The sequence below is a fragment of the Plutella xylostella genome, chromosome 28 (genome assembly GCF_932276165.1).
Source record: "Plutella xylostella chromosome 28, ilPluXylo3.1, whole genome shotgun sequence".
In the NCBI taxonomy this organism is placed as follows: Eukaryota; Metazoa; Arthropoda; class Insecta; order Lepidoptera; family Plutellidae; genus Plutella; species Plutella xylostella.
The window spans coordinates 603,980-616,434 of NC_064008.1; the positions used below are offsets into that span (position 1 = coordinate 603,980).

Here is a 12,455-nt window from a genome sequence, read left to right on the forward strand (position 1 = left end):
TTTGTCAAAATCACGAATTATCATATTTCCGATCGGGATTTGACTTTTTCGTGATTATAATAAATCGGTATTTTATTTTTCGTATATTAAAGTAATCGTATTTTTTAACATTCGTATATTTAACAATCGTAATAACAATATTCGTGATTATAATATTCGAAATTATAATTTTCGTGATTATTATAATTCGGTATTTAAAAAAATCGGTATTGCAATATTTCGTAAATTACATATTCGGGGTTATCAAATTCGGAAAAATGTTTTTCGGAATATTTGGGTGTTCCCCGAACTAGACTACCATTCTAAAGAAGCACGAGTTGCGTACGAGTATTTTCTTTGTGAACAAAATATCAAACGTAATTTAAAAAAGGACCAACGCTGTTAGTCTGATTCTATATCTTGGAGAAAACAAACAGCGGCTGCCATGAAGGATCTATAGAAAGAATCAAATAAACTTTGCAACAAACCCCAGGATATCTCCTTGTTACTATGGAAGACCGACTTGTAAGATGGTATGACCACATTGCCGAAGTTTTTAAAGATCTAAACCAGTCTGCATCTGAGGAGTTGGATGCAGATTCAATAAACCAGGAGCATCTTGTATATCCAGATCTTGATGTATGTCAAGAAGCATAATCGTAATCATTATGATTATAATAAAATCGATAGCAGTCGTTAAGCCTAGTCAGAGACCTTCGGGCGGCTTGAAAACATCTGACAGTCGGGTTGCCCAATTTCCCGTCAACTCTGTCAGGACAAGCTTGCTTGTGTTGGGGTCCACTAACCCACACTGGGACAGAGTAGTGGACTAGGCCTAATCCCTTCCTTCATTGGAAGGAGATCCATGCCCCGGCAGTGGAGATGTGACGGGTTGTGATGATGGTTAATGATTATGAGATTTATAATTATTCTGCATCTTGACATAAATTTTAATATCCAACCGCAAAGTAAAGTCGAATTGATTCGGACCATACGATCGCTGAAATCCCACTTTTCAGCGATCGTATGGTAAGCACAGGGAACGACGGATATCCTACGGAGGCATAAAAAGGAGGATAGTTACAATATACCGAGGATGATGAAGTGAAGATAGAGTAAAAGAGAATTTTATTTATGTCCAACTTTATCCTTTGAGGTTTGCTTATGTTCATATTGCTTTATCCTGAAAATTATGGGATGGGACACTTACTAAAAAAGTGGGCTTCTATTTCGTAAAAAATATATCAAAATCGGTTAAGTTGATCCAGAGTTTTGCTCTTGGGAACACATTTCCGGTTAGAATTTTATTCATGCCCAACTTTTTTCTATGAGGTTTGCTTTCCGTCAAAATGCCTTATCCTGAAAATTATCTGATACAAACGGGTCGTAGATACTCACTAAAAACGTAGGCTTCTATTTTGTAAAAAAAATATCAAAATCGGTTAAGTTGATCCAGAGTTTTGCGCTTGGGAACACATTTCCGGTTAGAATTTTATTCATGCCCAACTTTTTTCTATGAGGTTTGCTTTCCGTCAAAATGCTTTATCCTGAGAATTATGGGATACAAACGGGTCTTAGATACTCACAAAAAAGGTAGGCTTCTATTTTGTAAAAAAAATATCAAAATCGGTTAAGTTGATCCTGAGTTTTGCGCTTGGGAATACAGTTCCGGTTAGATTTTTATATAGATGTGAAATGTTGTTTCCGATTACATTTCAATATAAATTATTTAATAATAGGTTTACTTTAGATATATAATTTTTATTTTGTGTAAAAAAGTAATGTCTTGTGTCTACAATATAAATATTTTACTTTAAAAACCATATTGTTATTTAAAAAAATATTTTATAAAAATAAATATTTGGTTGGATCCTTTCTGCGAAACGTTGAATTTCCCTCCTTGCATAGAAAAAGCAATTTAGGAGAAAGGATCCAAGTGCATATTTTCATTAATAACTCAATAAATATTCGTTAAAGCTACACCAAGATTTGCAATAGTAAAATAACAATAAATATGCATAATTTAAGATAATTTCCACATATAAGATGCTTTTCATTGCTGAAGAATACCGATTAGAACTTAAAACGTCTATATCTCAAAACTAGGTTTGTGTGGGTTGAGTCCTTTCTGCGTAACTACGTCCATGTATGAACCTGTAAGTATTAGGGAAGTAAAGTGTCGATATAATATAAGTATTCGTTCTTCCTGATCCCGAGACATGGCATCAGTATCGACGTAGATAACCATCACAATATCGCAATTTGTGTTTAACGCAATGATGTGATTTGTGGATCGTGCTTTAACCCTTCGTCAACTTAGTGGGCTATATAGACAACTAGCTGTTCCCGCGCGCTTCGCTTCGCCTTAAAAAGTTTTCCCGTGGGAATTCCGGGATAAAAAGTAGCCTATGTTCTTTCCCAGGGTCTATACCGTATATGTACCAAATTTCATTCAAATCCGTTGAGTAGTTTTGGCGTGAAAGCGTAACAGACAGACAGACAGACAGACAGACAGACACAGTTACTTTCGCATTTATAATATTAGTTAGGATTGGTTCTCAAGTAGTTAGGTAAATAAGTTTATCTACGCCAATCAAGATGCCATGCCACAGGAGCAGACATGTAGATGTTATCGACTTAAGTCAATACAAATTCGATAAGAAAGTCACCGGAATTTGTTTGCGTGTTTAATTAGTATTATTACCGACACGACAGGGGCATCAAGATGTCACACAAATTGCAGCGACAGCACTTGTGATAGCCCTACTGATTATTATCATTAACAATATGACTTGTGTTGTTTGTGTCAGTAATTTTTGTTGTATTCTTTTTGGTCCACCAACCCGCACTTGGCCAGCGTTGTGGACTAGGCCTAAACCCTTCCTTCATTGGAAGGAGACCCGCCCCAGCAGTGAGGACGTAATGGGTCGTGATGAATTCTTTTTGGTGGACTACTTAGGCCAAAAACCCTTCCTTCATTGGAAGGAGACCCGCCCCAGCAGTGAGGACGTGATGGGTCGTGATGAATGATGAAAAATTATTTTTCAATCTTTATTGTCAAAGTCAAAGTCAAATATTTTTATTCATCGTAAAACTATAAAAATTTAAGATGAACGTTTTTACAAACTACTCTCCGTTCGGATAAGGGGGCTCTTTCTGTCTAAGGAGAAGAACGGAGGCAAGAAACTCCTGAGCAATCTTTTCAAAAAAAGACTTAAAACTAGTTGGTATACAATACTCATAAGCTTAATAATAATTATTATAATAATATGAGAAGAGCTAAGTACCTATCACAGCCATGCATTAACGTCCTCTAAGTAATCATCAATTTTATAATAAGCTTTTTTACAGAGTTTCTCTTTAATGTAACACCTAAACTTATTCTCTGGCATTTGAGTAACTTCTATTGGAAGCTTATTATAAAATCTAATATATTGTTCTTTTTCAGTGTGTCAAATAAATGATTCTTTCTATCTTTCTTGTAGGTGCCCTCTTCAGTCCCCCCCGTCCCCCTGCTGCTACTCCACGGCTGGCCGGGCTCCGTGCGAGAGTTCTACGAAGCTGTCCCCCCGCTGACGTCATCACGAGTTGGATATGACTTCAGCTTCGAGGTCGTGGTGCCCAGCCTGCCGGGGTTCGGGTATTCTGAGGTTAGGTTTGTTGTGTCTGCTTGAAGAGGTGATTTTGAGTTGGGTTTCTAAAGATTTTTCATGTGCGATGATTAACTGGATTCCAGACTAGAGATGGACTGTAAAGGGTATGTAGTCAACATAGCAAAGAGCTAAGTACACTATTAATCTGCTCCTTTATTTATATGATTCATATGATTAATATGTGCGTATATCCTTGTGAAGAATAATGTGGCAAACCAATCATCTTTACTAGGAACCACATAATTTTACTGTCTGCGCATGTTGCACCTATGTATATTAACGAATTATAAGAGAAGATTTTGAGGGGGTCATTCTCTTAAATCGAAGAACTAACGAACGAGAATCGTCACGCGCAATCGACACGCTTAATACTAATAAAACACGCGAGTAGTTTCAAACAGACTGACGTTTATTGTCACTTTGACACAAGACATACATTAGTTACTGTAAAGAGATAATAGATGGCGCCACGTACATTCTATAGCACAGTTTAGACTATTATTTTAATACATATATACTAATACCACCACTTATTAAAATAATCTAAACACAGTTACTTCTTTACATCAACAATACCAATTTTCTTAACAAATTTACTATGCTTCTCTTTACATAAACTTTTAGTGAACAGATCTGCTGGCATTTCTACAGTACTCAAATAATTTATTTTAACTTGTTTATTTTCTACAGCCTCTCTGATAAAATGGAATCTTACATCAATATGTTTGCTTCTTTTGTGGTACATAGAGTTTTCTGTAAGTTTCTGGGCACTTTGGTTATCATTATACATTGTTATTGTCCCATTTTTCCTATTTACCAGTTCATGTAAAATGTTCTTAAGAAAAATAGCCTCTTTACTGGCCTCACAAATAGCCATATATTCGGCCTCTGTGCTCGATAATGCAACAGTTTGTTGCTTTCTACACTCGTGAGAAACTATACATCCTGAGTATATAAAACAAAAACCTGTATAGGAGCGCCTATCAACAGTGTCTGACGCCCAATCTGCGTCAACAAAACCAACTATGTCTGATACATTTTTTACATACATTAAACCTAACGATCTTGTACAGCTTAAATATCTTAGCACTCGTTTTGCATGTTTCCAATGTACTTCATTATAGCATGTATTAAACTGGCTCAAATAGCTCACACAAAAAGATATGTCAGGTCTAGTTAGAACTGCTAGGTACATTAGACTCCCTACTAATTGTTGATAAGGATATTGACTGGACACATTCTCTCCTTTTTCTAATTTCAAATTTACTTCCATAGGTGTCTCTGCACTTTTACAATCTTTCATATTAAATTTTAACAACAATCTTTCAATAAATTTTTCTTGATCCACACAAATCTTATCTTTTTCTATTTTTACATTCATACCTAAACACTGCTTCAATTCACCTAAGTCTTTTAACTTAAAGCTGGCACTTAACTGGCATTTTAGGTAATCTACATCTTTGTTACAGTTCGAAAACACAAAGAAATCATCAACAAAGAGAGCTATATAAGTTTTATCATTGCCATCACATTTTACAAATAAACATGGTTCATAAGCAGATTTCTTATAACCTAGCTCAATTAAACAATTTTCAGCCTTTTTATACCAGGCTCTTGCTGACTGTTTGAGTCCATAAATGGCCTTTTTTAACTTTAGGACTTTACTCATATTAGCTTCACATTTTAAATTCTGGGGCAATTGCATATACACAGTTTCATCGAGATGGCCATTTAAAAAGGCAGTTGTGACATCAAAATGTCTTATATTTAAATCTAAGTTAACACTAATAGCAAACAACAGTTTCAAAGTTGAATATTTAAGAACCGGCGAAAAGGTTTCATTATAGTCAACACCCTGTACTTGGGTAAAACCTTTGGCCACCAATCTGGCTCTATATCTCACTGTATCATCACTATTTAACTTCTTTTTATACACCCACTTACACTGAACAACACAAGCATCACTGGGTCTGTCCACTAGCTCCCATGCCTCATTATCATGGAATGACTGCAGCTCCTCCTCCATTGCTTGGCACCATTGTTCCCGTTCTGAGCAGTTCATCACATCTTCATAGGTTAAACTTTCTTCAAGAATGTCTTCATTAGTCACGCACACATTACTGAAACCATATCTTTCTGGCTTTTTTCTCTCACGCTTTCCCAAGCTGGGTTGCTTAACTGGCCCGAGTTGTACAGCCTCATTCTCAAGTTCATAAAACTCATCAGCACTGGATGAACTTGCTGTGCACTCACTATCAGGTACATAAGTACTGTCATTCGGATCTCTTAGTGATTGCTCTTGTTCTTCCTCCTCTGGTACATCTGGCTCCTTCTCCCTCACGACAGCCTGCGTCATTTCACAGCTTGATTCCATGACAACAACATCTCGGCTGTTCACTATGCGCTTTGTGACAGGATTATATAACCTATAACCCTTTGTGTTCTCTGCATATCCAAGAAGTATGTATTTTTCTGCCTTTTTGTCCCATTTGAGTCTCTTTTCCTTTGGAACATGAGCCATTGCCGTGCTCCCGAAGACACGTAAGTGGCTAAGATCTGGCTTCCTCCCTGACCAGAGCTCATACGGAGTTTTCTGCAAGCCTGAGGCCAAGGTTCTGTTGCGCAAATATACTGCCGTGTTTACAGCTTCAGCCCAAAATTTCTTCTCCATATTAGCATCAAATAGGAGGCACCTGGCCCTTTCCACTATTGTGCGATTTAACCTTTCGCACATACCATTTTGTTCCGGTGTGTAAGGATTTGTTTTCTGGTGTATAATGCCACACTTTTTCATAAAACTTTCCATCTCGGCTCCACAGAATTCCCCACCATTGTCTGTTCTCAGTACCTTGATGCACTTCCCTGTCTGCTTTTCCACCATAGCTTTAAACTCCTGGAAGTATTTCATCACCTCGCTCTTTGACTTCAATAAATAAATGAATGACATTCTGCTGTAATCATCGACAAACAGGAGAAAATACCTTGACATTCCTATTGAGACAGTCTCCATGGGACCGCAGACATCCGCATGCACCATTTCTAATACATCCTCACTTCTGGTACCTTTGTGAGAAAATGGTTGTCTCGCTAGCTTTCCTTCACAACATGTGACACACTGGAACTTGTCAATTTCTGCCTTGTCAGGGTAAGAAATTCCCTCCACAGCGCCATTCTTCATACTGTTCAAGTCTTTACTGTTGATATGGCCCAACCTTCTATGCCACAACATACTGGTTTCCTGCATTGCTGTGCCAACAAACAGACTTTCTTGTTTTATGTTCAGTTTGTACACTCCATTTATTAACTGTGCTTTCCCAACAAGTACATTATTGCGATTGTATATTCTGCAAATGTCTTCACTGAAAGTCACTTTGTTTCCATTTCTGATCAACTCACTAACTGATAGGAGATTAGTTGTGAGGTTAGGAATGCACAACACATTTTTTACTGTGATATCAAACTCTGAACCATCCACTAAAGTCGTCAACTTCGTGTTTCCTGAGCATAATACTGGTACTGTAGTTTGGTTAGCTACTACAATCTGTTTCACGGACGAGTTGAAGGTAATATCGGATAAACACTCTTTGTCGGAAATCATATGAGAACTGGCACCTGAGTCGATGTACCAATCCGTCTTCTTGTATGTCGAATTCATGTAAAACGTGCTAAACACTGTACTTTCTTTGTCTTTTCCGGTGTAATTGCACTGATTTTTATAGTGTCCGATTTGTTTACATTTATAACAACGAATTTTCTTGGTGACATTGACAGGTTTCGAAGGTGACGTTTTAGACTTTGACATTTCTGCAGTGCCGCCATTATATTTCTTGCGCTGCTGCCAACTTTTCGATAAAAAAGCGCCTTCAGTGCTGCCAACCTCCGCACTCATATCCAACAATTTAGATTTGATGACGTCTGTGCTAACTGTCATGCCAGAATGTTCGATAGCCATTATCATTGGGGCAAATTTTTCCGTTAAACCGGCCAACAACAAACATCCGACCCACTCATCAGTAATTTGAAATCCTGTTCCTCGTAACTTATGCGCCGTATCTACTATCTGAGTCACATAGAAAGTCATGGACTCACAATCTTCTAGCCGAATCGATATAAGATGACGCAGCAAACTGATTCTTCTTTGAAATCCTGAATCATCGAAGAGTGATTTCAAGCGACTCCACACATCCTGAACTGTCTTTTCATTCTTGATATGAACATATAACGACGAATCTATTGTCATTATTAATTTCGCCTTCGCCTTTTGCGCGTCGGTGTCCACAATGGCGGTACTTGCTGCTGCGGCTGCATGAGCAGTCTGGCTGGCGGCTGGCTGTTTTTTATTGATGTCCACTCCTTCTAGAATGAGGAAGTTCTCTGCGGCAAACGCCCACTCATCGTAGTTCTCACGACCCTTAAGTTTTGGGACGTTGACGATGTAACTGCCGGCCATTGTTCAAAAAACGTAATCTTGATGAACAAACTTTTTCACCACACAGCTTTTTAATCTGAACAAATCTAGTCCGGCGGATAACTTTACAGTTACGAGTAACCACTGAGAGTCTATATTTCACAAAATATCAACGTATTTTCAGCTTTTAACGCGAAATATGGTACTGGGCCCATAACCTAATAAAACACGCGAGTAGTTTCAAACAGACTGACGTTTATTGTCACTTTGACACAAGACATACATTAGTTACTGTAAAGAGATAATAGATGGCGCCACGTACATTCTATAGCACAGTTTAGACTATTATTTTAATACATATATACTAATAAATACAACATGATACACAACGAGATAGAGTCGTGGATAGCGTTTGTTCGTCGACTTAAAAAGTGACCCATCAGAGAGCGTCCTTGCCGCAATGGCGTTGCGCGGCTTTGACACATACCACTAAGCACCTCCAAGGGGACCCAAAAATGCCAATTCCATTAGCGGAATATAGCGGAAATAGCGGAAAACTAAAGATCGCATCCAGTGGCGTGCTTTGGGAGAGGCCTACGTCCAGCAGTGGACTGCTATGATGACCTCTGATGATGATGACCTCTGGATACCTTTCACAATGGCTGGTTCCTCATCACCACCGCCATGTCCACCGGACCGAGGCCTGGGCGGGCTGCTGCCTGGGGAGTGGAAGAACAGGTTAGGCATTCCTAACCTGTTCTTCCACTCCCCAGGCAGCAGCCCATCCAGGCCTCGGTCCGGTGGACATGGCGGTGGTGATGAGGAACCTGATGCGGCGACTCGGGCACCGGCAATACGTGGTGCAGGGCGGCGACTGGGGCAGCGTCGTGACTAGTGCTATGGCTACTTTGTTCCCTGATGTAGGTGGCGTTACTAGCTTTAAAAAGGACGGTAGAATTTGTTGGTTGCTAAGAATCATTTCCCGGAGGGGATTACCCTCCGGGAAATTAAGCTCATAACATTGAAATGGTAGATTTAAATAGAAGCTCTACTCCTAAAAGTTCATACGGATCGCGGAGTGCAGACACAATCAGTTTCTCAACATCACCAAAGTTATCATAGCAAATAATATCTTAGATCCAGCGGACTGGAGAACGTCCCAAGTTTGAGCTAGTACAATCCCATTTTTAATATGATAGAGCTATAACCAGACAACCAGCAGCCTTACTCCCAGCGATTAATAGTTGCTATCCAAAAAAGCCAATTAAAACTCAGTTCAAAAATTTAGGCCGATTCAGTTGGTACCACCACCTCGGTTTTGACTGAGCCGCGGACCAGGGACAACGTAGAAAATATATCAAGAAACGACTAGTGATTATTTTTGAAACGGTAGCCGAAGTAAGCCGATATCAGGCCGATGTTGCGTTCCGTATTTCAATAGAGGTGAAAGAAAGAGATGTCGCTCTATAAAATTGTATAAGATCTTGTGTTTTTTCTCGCTCTGACAAGGAAAAAATTGGTGTGCGTTCGAAGTACTAGCGAAGCTTGAAATAAGAAATCCGGTAATCATCAGTCCATATTATGTTTTTATTTTTTCAATGTTAGTAAAATATTAATTAAAATACTTATTAAACACTAGGTTAAAGTCATCACTCATGCCATTTTTTACTTATTATTCACAAAAACTTAACTTTGTAAACGTTAAAATATGAAATTAGGGGCTTTTGAACGCATTCAAACTAAAAATCAAAATACTCTGTGAACCTGTGAAAACACTCCCTCAGTGTTGCCATTAGCGTACATTTTACACATTTGACGTACTATTTTAGCCTCCCATGTGTAATGTGTATATAATTGGTCCATGTAATGTACCATTTAAACTTAACTTCCAATATCATGATTATCATGTGTAAAATCTTTGTTTATGGACTATTTTACGTATTTTTTTTGGAATCGCAGCAAAAAAATTATTAACCACAATTAGTTACGATTTTGATTTTCTTGTATGATTATTTTCTCAACAAATATGATTATTACATGATTACAATGAGTATAAGTATATCATACATAAAACTGCGGGGTACCTACTCTGAAGGTTTTAGGACATTGTAACACTTTTTAAAATGCTATAATAAATATAGGTACGTTTCTCACGACTAAAATCTATTAAAATATAGTACTTCTGCTGACGAGCAGGTCCGAAAGAGCTGGAAAAGCTAAATTGAGTGATTTTAGTAAAAAAACAGCTCATGTACGGTTTTAACCCTAAATGTACGTTTTCAGCGCTGGATATGTGCGTTTTGAGAACTCCGTTGCGGCAACACTGCACTCCCTCCACTTCATTGGACTTCCTTTTTTGGCGGGAACTGGAAGGGCGCCTTTTTTGAACAAATTTTTAAATAAATTCAAATAACTTGGTAAACTTACGAAATACCTATCTGGGGCTCATCGTAATGGAGCCGGAGAGCGGCGGAGATGACGATGGATGTATGGCGACACCGCGGACAACAAAGAAGCGGAAAATGAAGGAGCAGCTTCCAGCGGCGGCTTCGTCACCGGACGATAAGTACAAACCCTACTTTAAACCTGAATATAAGAGGTCATACCCGGACAACAGCTCTAAGGAAGAATTCCCGATCTATGTAGAAGGAATTAATGAGAAAATTGGGAACAAAAACCCCTTATATCTCTCAAAATTTTTCAAAAATGTAAAGGGCATAGTCGAAAAGCGTAGATTGAATGCGAACAAAATAATGGTAGTGTTCAAACAGGCGGTAGCAGCAAATGACTTCCTGAGCCATAGTTGTCTTAAGGAGAACAATTTGAAGGCGTACATACCAGCGGCGTCGGTGGAGAGAACCGGCACCATTAGATTCGTCGATAAGGAGTCGAGTAATGCAGAACTGTATGAAAAACTGATGGCTGATGCTGAAATTATAGCTGTGAGACGGTTCACCAAGAAAGTAGGTCAGGAAATAGTCCCTCTCACTACGGTGAGTGTAACATTTGTAGGCACTTCCCTCCCACAGTATGTTTTTTTGGACAAGTGGAGGTACAGGGTTTACACTTATGTGCCACCACTGATGCAATGTTTCAAGTGCATGAAGTTTAGACACAATGCAAAAATATGTAGAAATGATGAGGTATGTTCAAGGTGTTCAGGTGCACATTCCTACAAGGAGTGCACATCAGATAACTTGAAGTGTTGCAACTGTGGTGGGGACCACCTAGCTATATCTAAGTTTTGTCCCATTAAAATAGAACAACGTAAAAGGCATGAATCAAATTACCTGACTAGGATGTATTCAAAAGTAGTATCAGACAAAGATTTTCCGGCGTTGCCCAAACCGAAAACAGACAAATCAGTGACATTTGCATTGAAAACCAAGTCTACCCCAGTTAAAAAAGTTGAAAATAATCATGAGTCCCCTATCACAACACCGGTTTCAACCGTTCCAACACCGACTACTAACTCCAACACCTTGTCCTATGACTACCTTGTAAAAGATGATATCTTTTTACAAAAAATAATAATGACCTTAGTTACGTTAGCTAATTCAAATAAAACAAACACAACCACACACATTAAAGATATATTGATTCAAAATCTTACCAAATAATGGCTGTTTTAAAAATAATGCAACATAATATTCAGAGTGTCAATAATAAAAAGGCTTTACTTAAATCATCATTAATTCAAAATAATATAGATGTGTGTCTTCTCAATGAAACCTGGCTAAAAGATTCAAACCCCTATTTATCAATATCTGGTTATAATTATATAGGAAAAAATGCTAAAAATGAACATGGCGGTGTAGGTATTTTAATCCGTAATTCCATTAAATATAAACATCTGAAGACTAGTTTTTATCAAGATATTCAATCCATAGCAGTTTCTTTGTCCACAGCAAACGGTCCACTTTCAATCCTGTGTGTATACTGCCCACCTAAAACAAAAAACACCAATAGTCTCATTAGGATAAATAAACTAAGAAACATTGTAAAACAACTACCGAAACCTTGTATAGTATCTGGTGACTTTAATGCACATCATATTACTTTTGGATGTGAAATTACTAATCCTAGAGGTAGGGAATTATTAGACCTTTTTGATGAGTGCAACTTATGTTTACTAAATACTGGTGCACCGACCACTGTCGGTAGACCTGGATGTAATGCATCAGCTATAGACGTGACCTGTGTCAGCCCAGACCTTGCTCCATTATGTGAGTGGCGCGTGGGTGATGATGCTATGGGTAGCTATCACCTACAGACATTTACAGACATTATTGTATCTACTACAAACTATCAAGTAAATGATGATATTGAGAAATTTTTATTTAATAAAACAAACTGGGAAAGCTACCATAACTTATCAGAGGCATTGTTTACAGATTTTAATTCTAATTCAGATA

General features: G+C 38.1%; 1 protein-coding gene across 1 annotated transcript in view; it reads left to right on the top strand.

Moving 5' to 3' along the window:
* The window catches only part of LOC105389248 (juvenile hormone epoxide hydrolase), a 45,923-nt gene that overhangs the window by 6,614 nt on the left and 26,854 nt on the right, over nucleotides 1-12,455 (top strand). Inside the window, exons 3-4 of the mRNA XM_048631270.1 lie at nucleotides 3,465-3,629; nucleotides 8,814-8,960. Of these exons, the coding sequence (XP_048487227.1) occupies nucleotides 3,465-3,629; nucleotides 8,814-8,960 (312 nt within the window). The remainder of the gene's footprint in view (nucleotides 1-3,464; nucleotides 3,630-8,813; nucleotides 8,961-12,455) is intronic.